At 35.1% G+C, this 17777-nt stretch overlaps 3 protein-coding genes and 1 long non-coding RNA gene across 7 annotated transcripts; 3 read left to right on the forward strand and 1 right to left on the reverse strand.

The window, feature by feature from the left end:
- Positions 1 to 737: 737 nt before the first annotated feature.
- LOC140822862 (polygalacturonase-like) lies at positions 738 to 5108 on the forward strand. The gene is made up of 9 exons (XM_073183783.1): positions 738 to 927; positions 1278 to 1415; positions 1496 to 1651; positions 3588 to 3620; positions 3759 to 3969; positions 4050 to 4131; positions 4191 to 4299; positions 4398 to 4511; positions 4589 to 5108. Exons 1-9 carry the CDS (start codon positions 763 to 765, stop codon positions 4823 to 4825), a joined length of 1245 nt encoding a protein of 414 aa, XP_073039884.1. The 5' UTR covers positions 738 to 762; the 3' UTR covers positions 4826 to 5108.
- On the reverse strand, positions 4904 to 5966 carry LOC140822863 (pectinesterase 3). The gene has a single exon (XM_073183784.1). The coding sequence runs from the start codon at positions 5878 to 5880 to the stop codon at positions 5149 to 5151; it is 732 nt and encodes a 243-aa protein (XP_073039885.1). The 5' UTR covers positions 5881 to 5966; the 3' UTR covers positions 4904 to 5148.
- Positions 5967 to 7593: 1627 nt separating this feature from the next.
- Positions 7594 to 9086, forward strand: LOC140824548 (uncharacterized). The gene is made up of 4 exons (XM_073186128.1): positions 7594 to 7958; positions 8038 to 8208; positions 8289 to 8944; positions 9040 to 9086. Exons 1-3 carry the CDS (start codon positions 7650 to 7652, stop codon positions 8361 to 8363), a joined length of 555 nt encoding a protein of 184 aa, XP_073042229.1. The 5' UTR covers positions 7594 to 7649; the 3' UTR covers positions 8364 to 8944; positions 9040 to 9086.
- Positions 9087 to 15127: 6041 nt separating this feature from the next.
- Positions 15128 to 16885, forward strand: LOC140824549 (uncharacterized). 4 transcript variants are annotated; one of them, XR_012116370.1, is made up of 4 exons: positions 15128 to 15282; positions 16215 to 16286; positions 16388 to 16504; positions 16647 to 16885. It is a non-coding gene; the product is annotated as an uncharacterized lncRNA (long non-coding RNA). The 4 variants fall into 4 exon arrangements; XR_012116372.1 differs by lacking the exon at positions 16647 to 16885 and adding an exon at positions 15488 to 15608 and having other exon boundaries at positions 16183 to 16286; positions 16388 to 16640; XR_012116369.1 differs by lacking the exon at positions 16647 to 16885 and having other exon boundaries at positions 16388 to 16640.
- Positions 16886 to 17777: the final 892 nt, after the last annotated feature.

Genomic DNA, 17777 nt, shown 5'->3' on the forward strand with positions numbered 1-17777 from the left:
GGATCTTAATCCGTGAGACGGGTCAACCCTACCCATATTCACAATAAAAAGTAATACTCTTAGCATAAAAAGTAATACTTTTATATGGATGACCCAAATAAGAGATTCGTCTCACAGATACGACTCGTGAGACCGTCTCACACAAGTTTTTGCCAATATGTTTTGGCATTAGATAAAGATTCTTTGTTTATCCAGCTCTATCTTTCTCCCCTTTTGTCGGACATGTTTGTATTTTTAAATTTAAATAGTTTAATTTAATTTAATTGCAGATAATATTTATCTGTATAACTTATTTTGCCAAAAAAAATTGAAAATGATATTTGTAGGAGTAATCCCAAAAAATTTCAAAAATCTTATATGATCAACACCAAAATGAGATGATAATATCATCAAACGATATTTATTTAAATCAATAAATCTTTATCAAACACTTTTAAAATCAACAAATTGATCCCGGGTATATTTTCATGAGTAGATATCTTCTGATATGGGTCAACCCTATCGATATTCACAATAAAAAGTAATATTTTTTCATGGATGACCCAAATAAGAGATATGTCTTATAAAATACGATATGTGAGACCGTCTCACACAAATTTTTAACTATTTTTCATATTTACTTCTATAAATAAATATTTAGTTTTTTTTCTTTTTTAAAAAAATGGAGGAAACCACAAGCACTAGACTTCCACCACTAATTAACTTGTACATTATCATATATTGCAAGTTAAAACATTAATTAAATAACCTATATGCAAACGTATGCCTGATCATCTTCTTCCAAGCTCGCTCATAGAAAATATGTTCAAATTCTTCATTTTTGCTCTTATAACTTCATCTATCGTTACGGCTTCGTCTGCTCATTCTGCGATATTTAGCGTTGTCGATTATGGCGCCATTGGCGACGGACATTCCGATGATACTAAGGTGAGAAATAGTTCATATTTTGATGTGAATTTAATGATCTGCATGTAAAAATATAACAGAGTACGCATATTGTGCGTGTGTTAAGTGATTTTAGTTTGTGTAGAAAAAGTAAAGATATTTTGATGTTTTAAAATAATTTTTAAAATATAAAATGATTTGTATTTAAAAAATTTCGATGTTTTATAATAATTCTTAGGATTTTCAAGAGTGATACGCTAGTTTTATATGCATGATTCTCTCGAGCCGACATGTAGGTCGATCTTAAGCTTTCTGATGCGACTCGGGCTCGTGGATACGAACTCGAAAACGACTAAATAATCGAGTGCATGTTTTGTTTCCCGTCTTGCAAGGCGTTCGCAAAGGCGTGGGAAGCGACTTGCGGATCTTCGTCTTCTTCACCAAGGATGCATGTTCCTTGGGGCAAGGCGTTCTTGATTCACCCCATATCATTTAGCGGCCCTTGCAAATCTAAAGGAGTCAATATAGAGGTCTTATTCAAGAAAATTACAACCCTAATCAATAAATCTTAATATTATTTATTTCTTTATTTATTTATTTTAATTCGAAGATCGACGGGAACGTGATTGCGCCGAGTGAACCTTCGGAGTGGAGATGCGGAGGCGACGGTTGTGAGAGATGGATCCATATAGAGAGCGTCGAAGGGCTAAGTGTGGGAGGTCATGGCATGATCGATGGTCGTGGAAGAAAATGGTGGCAAGCAGTTGTAAGTCTCTAATAAACCATGTTTTTTTTTTAACTTAATTATTTACTACGATTATATATTTTTAACATTAAATTTTAGTATGAGATATAATTTTATGTGCAAAGTTTTTTTTTATGTAAAATGCAAAAACTTGTATGAGACGGTTTTACGGGTCGTATTTTGTGAGACATATATCTTATTTGGGTCATCCATAAAAAATATTACTTTTTATGCTAAAAATATTACTTTATTTTGAATATCGATATGATTGACATGTCTTACAGATAAAGATTCGTGAGACCGTCTCACAAGAGATCTACTCTATGTAAAAATATAACCATGGTGGTGTATTTTTTTCTGTATCTTATTTTGTGATTTATGTTTCTTTTTGCTGTATTATGGAGACAAAAAAATTAGTAATTAGATGCATCTGTTATTTAATAAATAAATATAGTATAGTATAGATATAATATATAAATATTATATAAGCTAGATAAAAACCTTGTAAGTTTTAAAAGATTGGTGTTATCTCATGATCTCTCGCAATTTATAAATCAAACATAATCAAGTGAAGCGCTAATAAAATAAACTTATCACTTTTCACAATAATATTTTGAAATACAAAATTTTTGTAAGACGGTCTCGCGGGTTTTGTGAGACATATATTTTATTTGACTCACTCATTAAAAAATAGTATTTTTATGTCAAATGTATTACTTTTATTGTAAATATGGACGAGATTGACCCATCTCAAGAGTAAAGATCTATGAGATCGTCTGACAAGATCTACTTTTTTTAGTTTTGTTAATGATGAACTTGCATTTATAGTCATGTAACTTACATGTTTATTTTTTTATTTTTGATCATGCTATGGTGAATTTTCAGTTTTAATCATTTAACTTGTATATATTTTTTTTTCCATTTTTCGTCATTTAACTTTATTTTTTCGTTTTTGACTGGAACATACTACATACTCGAGTAAAAAAGGACAAGAAATTATTGAAAAACATGAATAAAAAAATCCATTGTACCTCTCCAAAATGAAAAATAAATGTAAGTTACACGACTAAAAATATAAATTAATTGTTAACTTGCACAAAAGTGAAAAAATGCAAAATTACAGGACCAAAATATACTTTTCCCAAATTAGTATAATCTAATTGGAAAAAAGAGTGATATTATATGTACATCAATTTGTATAATACAAAAAATTCAATTTATCAAAATATCATCGTACATTTATACTATTTATTAAGGCTGAGCACCTTATAAAAACTGTCAAGGAGGACACCATCTTTTTTTTCCTGTTTTACCCTTACAGTCATAGTAATATTACACTTTTGTTTTTTTTTTTTTATTTCAACACACATTTTTATTTTTATTTCAATCATTCAAATATCAATTTAGTCGCTCCATAATTTGTCAATTTTCACTTTAGTCCATCTATAATGATAAAAAAGATTGTACACACACGCAACGCATGTGCAGAGTAACTAGTTAAATATAAAATATCGTGATAGAATAGCAAAATATCACGATATGGTTATAAATTTTTTTTATAACAATATATTGATCGTACCTTTAGTATTATTCTTGAAAAAAATCAAATGATTGTAAGTCAAATACGCTGGGCTCTAATTCATTACTAATTTTTCAAATGAATTTTTTTAGCATGTAGTTTATAACAAAATTAAATCCATATGGTTTTAATAAAACACATTAGTGAAACGTAAAATTATGGTGAACAATAATAAATTTGAAATGAAATTTGTGGTTCGACTTTCTCACACCAATTAACTTTTACAAAATACTAGGAAAAAAATCTTGTCTTATTTAATAATAAAAAATAATATGAAAATCTATTTTTGCGAGTCATAGATTAAACGGCACTTGTTAATTTGTATCACATTTTGGAGTTACTAATTTTATAGCTTCAATTTTGTCTATTTTTTCTCAGAAACAAGGCAACCGAAGCCAAGGGAGACCAACGGTAAGTGATAGCTTCTGTCGATACAACCTCGACAGGGCGGCGCGGCGTCCTGACCATGAAGTCCATCAAAACGCATCCCTTGATTTAAATCCACCCCGGCCCTCTGATCAGTTCACCATTTTTCTAATTAATTGGCAGGCGTTCGAGATCGCGAAATCTAACAACGTTTCGTTAGGAGGAGGTCTGAGGTTCAAAAATAGTCCTCGGATGCAAGTTGTCCTCAATCATTTAAATTCAGTTCACGTCTCAAATATAATCGTAGAAGCTCCCGAGGATAGCCCAAACACCGATGGTATTCATGTTTCAGGGTGCACTGATGTTTTTATTGATCGCAGCATCGTTGGGACGGGTAAGTAATCTTTACTTCTTTATGCTTGATAATCTTCAGTACAGTCGGGTCTTCTGGTTTAAAATGAGCATGAAATGTAGGTGATGATTGCATCTCAATCGTTGATGGATCGTCGTTTATCACGATTAGCAACATAATTTGTGGACCGGGGCATGGAATAAGGTATCCTTTCTGGCATTTTCTTGGTAAGTACAAGTGTTTGAGTTTGATTGTTGCTGCAGCATTGGAAGCCTAGGGAAACATGGAGCAAATGGCAGAGTTGAGAACATCAAAGTTAGGGATGTTGTGTTCATAGGAACTCAGAATGGTGCCAGAATAAAGACATGGCAGGTAATACAACTCGTAATAGCAGAACCATTGCACACGGGTCCGCCGATACCGAGAGGCGCAACACTAACCTCGTCGTTTTTGGTTGCTATTTACACCAGGGTGGCAAGGGTTATGCAAGAAACATCCTCTTTGAGAGAATACTGTCCCACGAATCACGCAATACGATAGTAATCGATCAATTCTACTGCGATCATGAGCAATGTGGAATCAGTGTGAGTACTTTTCCTCACCAAATCACAAGATCATAAACTTCCCAGCCATAAACTCACGATATTTGGTTCTTTTGCAGGATTTGGCAGTTCAAATTAGCAATGTGACTTATAGGCAAGTTCTTGGGACCTCAAAGGGAAAGGCCGCAGTTAAATTAGACTGCAGCAAGGCGGTTCCGTGCAAAGATATTGTAGTTGAAGACATAGAATTGGTCTCAACTGATGATGACAAAAAGGCGACTTTTGAATGCAATAATGCGTATGGAAGAGCTCAAGGAAGAAGAGTTCCCTACAATCCTTGCTTGAATTTGAAGTAGATTACATACATTTAATTAGATAATTATATTATTTAGTGGACACCAAAAATAGTGTGTTTTCTTGGAGAAAACTCAAGATGCTCAGATAGAAAGAGAGTTTTTAACTATACAAAATCATAAAATTTACAATACAAAGTGTCAAAATTACATAAAAATGTCATCCAAAAAATACAAAAGAGAACTGCTGGAAAAAAAAAAAAGGCCACACAAAAACAAACCTCAACCCAAGTCTATGCACTTCGACCTTGCTTAGATTTATTTTGAATTGAATATGTTTTATTAACATATATGAAAGATATGAATCAGCGTGGAATAGATTCGTTTCAAGGCATCGTGAGGCCAAACTTGTTGTAAAGGCTTTGAATATGATTGAGAATTGCTAAGGTGTTGCTCATGTATTCCTGCGACTTGTGCACCCTCGTCTTCAGTTCATCCACTGCCGTCGATCCCGTCTCCTCGAGGCCGTCGATACATGTCTCCTGATTGGTCATGGCTGCACTGACCCACGTCTTGATATCGCTGATCTTCATCTCGGTCAATGCCTTCTCCCCGGGGTTGACCCTCATCAAATCCGCCGATTTTTCGAGTTGACTGGCCGCGTCGGAGAACAAATCGGCGCAATCCTTCAGAGCCGGCGAGTTTTTTATTAAATCCTGGGGCAGAGAAGAGAGATTCGAGACCTCGTGTATAGCAACTTGGAGAGAAAGGTTGAAGAAGTGTAAAGGGCTGTTGTTGATCGGTGGGGTATTGAGGGGGGAAATGGAGGAGAAGCATGAATCCGGGTGCAGCGTGACTGAACAAACTGTTTTGAGCGCCTCGGCGGAGTTGGAGGCCAGCGGGGTTGTCGTCTCCGATTCTTCGGATTCAGTCGTGGATTCGTGGACCAGAACGCCAATGAGTGAAGCGACGGCGATGGTGAGGAAAATCGCGGAGGAGATGTATATGATTTTGAGGCGGCGATTGCTGATCCGTTTGTTGTTTTTTTGGGACGCATTTGGGTCTTCTTCCGATGGGATTACTTTGCCGTAGCCTTTGATGAAATTGATGGATTCCATCGAATGCTAGGGTTTGAGTGCTACGTGTTGAAATGGAGATGGAGAAGAGGGTTGAGAAAACAAGGGAAATATAAGAAACATCAACGTAAGACTGGTTAACACGGGAAGATTATTTACTTATCTGTCCCTCAAAATATCATGTGTTATCTATATTTCTATATTATTTTATTAAATTTCAGATATTTAAAATAATTAATTTTGGTGTCGGGATCTATTTTAATAATTATATATATTAATAAAATGTTAAAATTTTAATGAATGTTTTATGTAATTCAGCGGATAGAGTCATTGTCTCTTGAGATTTAGGTTATAGATTTAATTGTCACTGAAGTTATTTTTTTATTCTTTTATTTATATATCAAAATTACAGTATAATCTTTTGCTATTTCTTATAATTATATTTTGATCCTCATTTAAATATAAATCAAATAAATTAACATATAAATTGATGATTCAAGAATAACATTTAGTCATATCATATGAAGAAAAATATTTAACATATATCATACACCTAACCGAACAACCCACCAATAATACTTAATTTAGATTTGGATCATCTGCTGTGTTAAAAATATATAATCAAATATCGTGGATATGATCAGCTGATAATCTTATAGATCTTACTTAATGTCAAATAAATTTTAAAATATTGTAGATGAAACGAGATTATCAATCGACCGTCTCATAAAAAATACCCCGCACTTGGAAACCCAAAAAGTTAAAATCATAAAAATCTAGGGAAATTTAGGGAAAAGGGAGTCATCTGGGACTTATTTAAAAAAAAGATTGAGATGTCAATTTACGTAAATGTCCATGTTTTGTTAAGTTTAAAATGGATTACCTCTTCTTCATTCACTTTTCTTCAGCAGAGACCCCCTCTCCTATTCCATTCCGAACCCTAAACCCTCCGTTCCCTGAAAAACGTCTCCGTCGAGTCTTCAAAATCTCAACGGAAGGAATGTCAGACGAAAATGTGGTAATTTTCGCGTTTATTTCGATTTGTTTCTTCTGAATTTTAGTCGTATTTTTTAGTATGCTTGCTGCATGTGTGTGTGTGCGTAATCGACCATGGTTTTCCACCATGGTCGACCATACAAATGGTACGTTGTTTGTGGTCGACCATAAACTAACGAGTTTATGGTGTTAGTTTATGGTCGACCATGTTTTATTTGGCCGATTACGTTTTATGGTCGACCATTTATGGTCGACCATAAGACGAAGTCGACAATAAAACATGGTCGACCTTATTTGTTTGTATGGTCGACCTTATTTGGTTTTATGGTCGACCAAATGTGGTTTTATGGTCGACCACAAAATTTTTCCTAACCTTACTAATACTGTTTTTTTTGTCACAGGTCTATTTACCGAGAAAATTAGGCAGGGATGCCATTTTCCGATGTAAGTTGACAATTCAATCGAGATATAACGAGATTTCTGAGAAGATTCATTTTTATTTGAACAACGAGGAGAGAACCCATTTTTTCGAGCATTCGCCTTTTGGTAATTTAGTTAGGTATTATAGAGATTTTAAAATTTCCAGCCAAATTCTATGGTACTTAATGAGTAACCAGATACTTGATAGTAGTAGTGATGATTTGTGGATGGTGGTGCGCAAAAGACCTGTTAGATTTTCTTTGTTAGAGTATTATTTGATAACGGGTCTCGATTGCGCTATAGAGCCCGAAGATTTACCATGTAGAGGTGTATTTGCCACCACACACTTTCCCGATAAGGCTGATATTGTTTTGGGTGATTTGGAGGGAAAGATTATGGTCCAAGAGCATAACGAGACTGGTCTAGACATGGAGAAGATAAAGATGACTAGTCTATACTTTTGTTGTGCCGTATTCGGTGAGGCGATGAGGAAAAAGACGACGAAGATCGATCCTAAATACTTGAGCCTTGTAGATGATTTGGATAGGTTCAACCGTTATCCCTGGGGTAGAGTAGCCTATCGGGATGCGGTCCGATGTCTGAAGAAGGATCTTTTAGGACGATATAATTACCTCGCCGAGGCACAGGGCCGGACAGAAGTTGAGGACAGCTTCCTTGTCGGTGGTTTTGTTCTCCCTCTGCAGGTATATTATTTTTTGAATGTTATAGTGGATTTGTTATCTCTATTTGTACCAGTAACACTGTTTGAAATTTATTTTACAGATCTTCGCTTATGAATGTTATCCGAGCGTGGCACAAAAGTTAGCAAGGAGAATAGATGTGGACGGTTTGATGTTGCCCAGGATGTTTCAGTGGGTGACTAAGACGTGGGCGTCAAACCGTGCCCCAACTGGTGTTGAAATCGCTGCAGCCTTCGGTGATTGTGCTATAGATGTGAGTAATATGAATTGATTTGGTAAAATAACCGTGGACATTATTTTTAATTAATTTGCTCTTTTATTAATTATATGCAGGATTGTCTGGGATTTTTGACTCCTACTCCTGAGGAGCTAGTTGCACCTGTATTATACCACCGAGCATTTTGTTGATTCTGCGCCTGATACGGTGATCACTCGGGTACTCGAGCTCTGGAGGCAGGGTCGGACAGTCATATGTAGCGAGCACCCTGTGGAGTCTCCCTCAGTCCAGCCCACGCATTCTGCACATTCACCTCCCTCTTACCAGCCCATGCATTTTGGACATTCACCTCCCTCTGTCCAGCACACGCCTCCTGCACATGCATCTCCCGACGTTTCCGGCATCCGTCGTGGTGATCTCGATAGATCCAGCTCTAGGACCAGTTCTCCTATGCGTACGGGTACTAGAGTCCACTTTGGACTCAATCCCTCCCGCCGCCCATCACCCTTGGAGCATCGTTTCGAGCGGCGATTGACTGCGTTGGAGGATTCCGTTAGGTCCTTGCATGTGAAGATTGCAGCAGAATTTATTGATACCAGAGTGTTTATGAGGAGTGTAAATCAAGCTCTAGCTGACATGAAATCTAGTTTGACTGAACAGATTAGAGCTGGTTTTGCTGAGATGAGGTCTAACATGCCAGTGCAGGAGGACAGAGATTATAGCATAGTCTATACCAGAGGGCGGAAGAGGAAAGCATCTGAGGCAGATTTTGGTGAGTTAATTTTATTTATTATATTATGTTTATGTAGTATAATGATTTAGTACAATTCTCATCATTATTTTAATTTGTTTGATGTGCGCTTTTAGGTGTGGATGATAATCTGGCTAGGGAAATTGCGAGTACTAGCCAAACATTACATATGTTTGAGCCTAACCTTCCGGTGATTATAGAGAAGTCCTCAGAAGGTGAGTTAATGTACTTTTTTGATTTGATATTTATGTATAGTATATTAAACAACAAAGTCTTTATTTTTAGATATTCAAGTGACTCCCGTTCCGCGTAAGTCAAGTGGTGAGGCGACCACGTCTAGAGGTTACTACAGTAAACCTTGTCTATTCATATTTGCATTAAAGTTGTTATTATTTTAATTTGTTGAATGTACGTTTTTAGGTGTGGCTGATAATTTGGGTTGGGAAATTGGCAGTGGTAGTCAAACCCAACAAATATTTGAGCCTAACCTTGAAGCCATTCCAGAGGAGTCCGCAGGAGGTGAGGTAATGCACATTTTTTACATTTATATTTATTTATATTATATTAAACAATATATTTTATGTTTTCAGATATTCAAGTGACTCCAGATGCGCGTATGTCAGGAGGCGAGGCGACCACGTCGAGAGGTTATTAAACTATGCCTTGTTTATTGTTCATATTTGCATTTAAGTTGTTACAATTGATCATTTTATAGATGCCGGTGTGAGGCCACTTGCGGAGACCGTGACACTGAAGGTAAACAACTCGTTTGCGCGAGTTAGGGCCTCGATGCTCGACCGTTCGCCCAGTAGGATTCGAGGTTTTTATGCCGAATATGAGAAGTCGTTCTACGGGCCCATGGCTATCGCAAACTCGCGTGTCACTTTCCTTGTAAGCTTTTAAATAAATCTTTTATAAAGTTTAAATTTGTAGAGAACTTCTTTTAAAACTTTGAAAACCTTTTGTTATGTTGAACTCAGCACATCGGCGAAGCTCTCCGTGGATTGCTTGAGATGCAGATCCGACATCTTGAAGTGATGTCGTCAGATGATTCGTTGATGGACAGAGATTTCTACTCTGCGATATCAGTTTTGGCCGAAGCTAAAGATATCGATTTCAACATAAATCTGGCACCGATTGTGAGCAAAGTCAAAGGTAGTGATCCAGAATGGCCGTGTCTCTCGTGGAAAAAGGCGCGAAAAATTCTCATCCCTGTCTACACAGATGGGTGCTGGTTTTTGCTACAACTCGTGACAGGGGTGAATAAGTGCATTATATATGACTTGCAGCGAAGGCATGATCCCATATAATCTGTGCCAAGATTATACAGTACGTTGTCAACTTTATATTTAAAATATAACTTCATTATTCTTTTTTTTTAATGTTAACAATAAATATTAACATCTCGTTTTTTTTTTCACAGCAAAGATTCAGGAGCGTTTGTATTAGCGGTTGCCGGATACTCTTTGTCCAGGAGTGCGCAAGTAGTACTAACTTTAGATGATAGATTAGTTTATGAGTTTAGATACTTTTTAGATTGTAATATGTTCCTTAATGATTGGTGATTATTGTGACGTATCTGATTTTATGTCATTATTGGAACATCGTTTTCTTATGTAATTTTTTGTGTTATTTTGTTGGTCGACCACTCTCGTTTTTTGTGGACCAAAAATTGTATGGTTCGACTAACAAATTCTGTTAGTCGACCATAAACGAGTTATTTTGGTCGACCATCGACCTTTACCTTTTGGTTTACCTTTTATGGTCGACCTTTGTATTGTGTTGGTCGACCACCACTGTTATTTTGGTCGACCATCGACCTTTACCTTTTATGGTCGACCATAATATTGTGTTGGTCGACCACCACTGTTATTTTGGTCGACCATTGTTATCTAGTTTACGGTTTAGGTTTAAGGTTTCAAGGGTTTAGGGTTTCAAGGGTTTTTAGGGTTTTAGGGTTTCAATTCATCACAATCTCAGTATTTTGTCACGATCTAAAAAACAGGATTATGTTATACGTTTCAATTTAAATATGAATCATATATTTTTTTAAAAAATAAAAATCGTAAATTCAAGATTATGTTATATATTTTAATTTAAATACGAATCAATTCATCACAATCTCAGTATTTTGTCACGATCTAAAAAACAGGATTATGTTATACGTTTCAATTTAAATGTGAATCATGCTATTTTTTTTTTATTTTTTTAAAAAATAAAAATCGTAAATTCAAGATTATGTTATATATTTTAATTTAAATACGAATCAATTCATCACAATCTCAGTATTTTGTCACGATCTAAAAAACGGGATTATGTTATACGTTTCAATTTAAATGTGAATCATGCTATTTTTTTATATTTTTTAAAAAATAAAAATCGTAAATTCAAGATTATGTTATATATTTTAATTTAAATACGAATCAATTCATCACAATCTCAGTATTTTGTCACGATCTAAAAAACAGGATTATGTTATACGTTTCAATTTAAATGTGAATCATGCTATTTTTTTTATATTTTTTTAAAAAAATAAAAATCGTAAATTCAAGATTATGTTATATATTTTAATTTAAATATGAATCAATTCATCGCAATCTCAGTATTTTGTCACGATCTAAAAAACAGGATTATGTTATACGTTTCAATTTAAATGTGAATCATGCTATTTTTTTTATATTTTTTAAAAAAATTAAAAATCGTAAATTCAAGATTATGTTATATATTTTAATTTAAATACGAATCAATTCATCACAATCTCAGTATTTTGTCACGATCTAAAAAACAGGATTATGTTATACGTTTCAATTTAAATGTGAATCATGCTATTTTTTTATATTTTTAAAAAAAATAAAATCGTAAATTCAAGATTATGTTATATATTTTAATTTACATACGAATCAACTCATCACAATCTCAGTATTTTTGTCACGATCACAATTATTTTACAAAACATTAATATATATTGGAAAAAACAAAACTCACCATCAAGCTAATGGTCGACCATGAGATTGATGGTCGACCGAAAGAAAACTAATGGTCGACCATCAAGCTAATGGTCGACAATGCAATTGATGGTTGACCTAACAAAGCTAAGGGTCGACCATCACCCTACCGATAGCTTGATGGTCGACCAAATAAAAATAATGGTCGATCAAAGAAAAATAATGGTCGACCTTCAAGCAATCTCTTGCTGAATTCACCAATTGAAGGAAATCTGTTTTGTTTTCTTCTGCCAACTCTCTTCTCTAGTAAGGGAGGCAACACCAATGGAAAATTAATGTTGCGTGGCCATTCATTTTCTTCCGGAACGGGATACACAGTCTCTGAGTAAGCCATGCACCATGACATTGTAGAATAGTACTGTGAACACTTATAATATAAATCAATATTCGCTAACCAACTAGCTGCGATGGCATGAGCACATGGAATTCTATCAATATCAAAAACTCGACATGTGCATCTTTTTGATTCGAGGTCCACTATGGCCGAATGTCCACGACTCCTAACATCAAACTCCATACGTCCTAATTCAAAAACTTGCATTCCTTGGGCATCTGTGAACCTGCTACGAAGGATCCCCTCGATCGTAGGGGTCAAGTTAGTGTTACTTGCAATTGATGCGTGGCGATATCGGGCAAACCAAGATGATTCCAGTCTCTGCAAGGAATCTAACAGTGCAATGATTGGCAGCTTCCTTTCTTCAAGCAGTCTAGCATTGATTGACTCAACCCCGTTTGTCGTCATAATATTGTAACGGGTCTTTGGACAATACGTTCGAGTCCATCTATCAAGTGAGTCTCTCTCGTCCAAATATTGCGTTGCCTCAGGATATCTATTCCTAAACTCATTGTATGCAATATCAAACTCGAAAGTTTTATAAATTTCTGCAATGTGCAAAAACATTTCGGTTGCACCCTTCTTTTTGCATCTTGTCTTCATGTTTTGGGATAAATGCCACGTACAATGCCCATGATGCGCATTTCTATAGACGGTAGAAACTGCATTAATGATCCCTTGATGCCTGTCAGAAATTATCACCAATTCATCCTCGTCTGGTACTACTTCTAACAACTTCGTTAAAAACCAACTACACGAAGAAGTACACTCGACATCTACGACTCCCCACGCCAAAGGATATTGGTGATAATTTTCATCTTGTGCCGATCCCACCAATAAAACACCATTATACTTGCCCTTCAACCACGTACCATCAATTGATACAACTTTTCGCATACTTCGATATCCTCTAACGCATGCACCAAAAGCAAGAAACATATACTTGAATCTATTTTCCTCGTCGACAAATATGTCTGTTATGCTTCCTGGATTCAGCTGCTCAACCATGTGCAAATAACAGCTCAATTTTGTAAAACTCTGCGTAGGATCACCTTTCATCATATTGTCTGCTAGTTCTTTCCCTTTCCAAGCCTTGTAGTATGATATATCAGCATTCATACTATTGCGCATCATCACCATCACCGCTTTTGGTACAATAGGCACTGGATGACCTTGGAAATTATCCACCAACATATCACGAACAACAACAGAACTCGCTCCACGGATTCTCTTTCCTCTCCCAGTCAAACCACATGTGTGTGTATTGCAATATGTTCGAACGGAGAATGCACGTGAATCATTCTTAATCAAAGAGGTCCAGATTCTTCACTTACAATCAGACACTACACATTTTACGGCGTACACCTTTTTGCTACTTTTTACCGTCTCAAATTCAATGCAAGCTTCCAAACTTATTCTAATTAGCTCTTTTTTCACCGCTTCTCGGTTTGGAAACTCTTGACCCACAAACAAGTTCGAACCATCCGTGAATGAAAATGTGTCATTATCAAGAGCCACATCCACAACCAAATTTGCATCATTGCTTTGAACCAAATTTGCCTCGCCCTCAATTATGTCATCACGTGCTTCATCATGTAACTCGTCCGTGTTACTACGATCTACAAGCATGACATCCATATTATGCGCTTCGTCGAATGTGTTACTACGATCCACATGCATGGCATCCACATTATGCGCTTCGTCAAAAAAATCAATGTTATTATTACGATCCACAGACACAATATTCAAGTGAAAATAATCATCAAAATGACTCTGTTCGTTAATATTGCAATTGTTCTCATCAATAGAATTTCCGTGCAAATTATCACAAGAATCAAAAGAAGCAACACATTCAATTTCAACTTGAAGTACTGGCCTACTTCTCGGACAACCAAGATACAAATATGCTTTCAAATCATGGTCGTTCTCTATATAAATTGGTTGAATGTTGCACGGCAAATCTAGTAGATAACTCAACCTCAAGTTGGAAGTGTCTTCTACTTTCCCAGCTCTGTATAGTTCACTTTTTAAATCTTCAAATTAACAAATATCATCATCCACTGGAATAGCAACAAACTTTGCATTGGCCCCTGGATTCCATTTATAAACCAGCCCCTCTGTCACTTCCCATTTCCCATCAAAATGAACAACAATAACTGTTGGCATATATACAAAGTGCACAAACAAATATGATAATTAGAATGAGCAAAATGTTGTAAAAACAAAAAAAAACGCACATGGTCGACCAAAAAATAAGTTGGTCGACCATGAAGTTATGTAGGTCGACCAATAAGAACTTGGTCGACCATTAAGATTGTGGTCGACCATGAATAATCTCTCTTTGGTCGACCACGAAGAATTCTTTTTTTGCTTCGACAAAAATCCATGAACGACACGGATTATTCATCTTATTTTTGGTCGATCGCTGCATGAAATGATGAAAACAATGAACTGGTCAAAGAAAATGGAGCAAACTTACTGTATTTTTCTTCAAATACAGACGTATTTACAGAAGAATTGGGGAACAATATGTAGGAGTAGATTTAGATCTGGATCTGAGGAATGAGCGCCACAACACTTGAGCAACCGTGGTCAATTTCGATTTATTGATACGCGGAAGATGTAGAAGCGGTAGATAAGTTCTTTAAATTTGGGAAGCTTTGGGAATTTTGTGGGGATTTTGTGCGTGGAATGGGAAGAAAGAGAGAGAACAACTAACAATTAATCAATTTAGGAAGTTAACTTTAATTAAAGTTTAATTAACTAATCAAGAGTCAATTCCTTCTTTTTTTAAAAAAAAAGTCAGACTCCTTGTTTTTTAAATCTTTGCCCACGTAATCCCTTTTTTTAAATTGTCCCTAAAAATCTACCGCTCCATTCACACTCCGCCTTGCTTCTGTCACTCCCAAACAGCTTTGTCACCGACTTCGCTCTCCGTCGTTGCTTCTGTCACTCAGTTCACTCCGTCACAGTTACCGAGGAGGCAAAAGAAGAACCGGAAGAGAAGTATATAGAACAAGGTGAAAGCAGCGGTGTTACAAATTACGAATCATTTTTCTTCTATAAAAATCTTTCTGTTTTCGTTCATTTATTGAATTTGTACATAGAGAGAGATATTATATTTATTCTATGGGTCTTGAATTTGTGGGATAGTTTTATATGGTGATATAAATGAAGATGTTAGATTTGTTCTATGGATCTTGAATTCTTGTCCTTTTTTTGTAGAGGTTCTTACTGTTTGAATTGAATTTGTGGGACTACTTTTGACATCATTGATGAGTAAAATTTGTCAGTGATTTATCTCGCCTTTTTTAAGTCAACTGCGTAATTTTATGCAGCTTTCTTGGTTTACTAAGGCCATCTTCAACCCATAAATCTATTTTGGTGTAGTTTACGCACCAAAATAGTGCAGTTTCTGCACCAAATATAACATTCATCTCCAACCCATTTACTTCAAATTTTACATCAAAAGAATATTCTCGAAATATTCTTTTTATTTTACATATATTAATTATTATTTTTCATTTAATATATTTATAATTATGACTAAGATTTATCATTAATAAACTTATATTTGAATTTATAATTTAATTAAACATTTGTATTTATAATTATATGTATTATAAATCATTAAATCAAGTTAGTCTTTAATTAATAATAATTAACGTAAATAAGTATTTTAAAAATCAACAATTATTAATTTTAAATTTATATAATTAAATATTTAATTATTAAAATTTTAAAATAAATATCATACTTTTATTTAATAATATTTATAATAAATGCAAATAAAAAAATTAAAAAAAAAAAAGAAACATACCTGTGGGCTGCGATATTTTGGCAAAATAGCGCAGCCCCCGTTGGAGAAGAAAAGCTGCACCATTTTGGTGTTTTTGCACCAAAATGGTGCAGCGTTGGAGATGGCCTAACGTTTTGTTGAATCCCATTTCAGTCAGGCAATCGCCAGAGTTTTCTGCAGCTTTCTATACGTGGTCTTGGTTCGTTTATTTTTCTTGCAATTAAGGTTGATTCATGGTTTCCACTTGTTTTTTGAACCTTATATGCCTAAATTCTGTTGTTCATGATAGTTTCCAACTAGGTCTTACATTGGTTTATCTATGGTAGGCAAATTACCAGATCAAAACATGGCTTCCGAAATTTAATATGCTGGAACGAATCAAGATTTTAATTGCTGCACTTTTTGGATTTCCGTTAATCAACCGCACATCTTGAATTGATCAAGTTAAAAACCACTTGAGTTCTTTATAATGATCAAGTTAAAAACTACTTGAGTAATTGAAGATAAACAATTTTATTTTCCTGTTTGAAAAGTAAACTTAGTAGTTACAAATTGATTTCTCATCAATTCTTTTATATTTTTCAGGGACATGATGATGATAAGTAAAGGTAGCTCGACAATCGAAGAAGATGGAAGTTCATGGATTTGTGTCGAATTTGTAGAACATGGAGGTTTTTTGTCTGTGTCGAATCTCTGTAGAAGATTGAAGTTTATCAGTTTATGGATTTGGTGATTATTGAATAAAGATATTTAGTTTTGGCATGTGTATTTGTGTTTTGGACTTGTCGAATTTGAAGTCAATGCAAGTATGTTCATTGGGTTTATTTGGTACAATTCTTGACAAAGATGTTGTGTTCTGGAATGCGATGATCACTGGTTTCACATAGAATAACCAGACAGTGATCTAATTTTGCATGCCCTATATATATGATTTGTTTCATTTTCATATCTGTCTGCTTTCTTATTTGTCTTGGAGTTCTATGATTCTAGCCATTTTCTGTTGGCTTATCATATACAAGTCTGTATGTCCCAAGAATCCCAATCCAAGATTAAGTTTTGAAAGTAGTTTAAGTAAACAAGAATCCCAATCCAAGATTTCCTCACATATACAAGTCTGTATGTCCGTAAGACTTCCACATGATCAGAGGCAGAAAATGCTTGAAACTCCAAAGTTTGGGTTACCTAATCTTGACCGGTTTGAGCATTTTGCATACCTAAATCTTTCTTGAACACAAAAGCGAACAAAAGAATAATGTCACTAACAAAAAATCAATCATGCACCAGAGTCTAGCAAAGTGCAAGAGGTGTGGCTCGGCTGCAGTGGTGTCAGTGACTGTGTCGGCTGCGGCGACGTCGAGCGGGTTCTGATGGAGCTCAGAAAATGGAAAGTGAATTAATTTGACAGAAATGGATCCATCTTTGTTTCTTAGATCTGAGAATTTAAACAAGCTAACAATCAGTACAACTATAAATCTTTTCCACGTACTCTTATAAACCGTAACGCAGTTTGTTCTCCCACTAAACTTCATTAAATTCCATATTCCACGTTTTGTTTTTTATTTTTTTAGTCTTAAATACTGAAGTACATGCAGAATATATGTAGTAAATTTACCTTGCTCATCAATACGTAGACAACCCGTCGTTCTAACGAACATATTGTGGAACATCACATCGACCGTTTTCTCACACACTTTTACATGTCTCAAAAAACATATT

This window comes from Primulina eburnea, chromosome 2 (assembly GCF_022965805.1).
Source record: "Primulina eburnea isolate SZY01 chromosome 2, ASM2296580v1, whole genome shotgun sequence".
Taxonomy (NCBI): domain Eukaryota; kingdom Viridiplantae; phylum Streptophyta; class Magnoliopsida; order Lamiales; family Gesneriaceae; genus Primulina; species Primulina eburnea.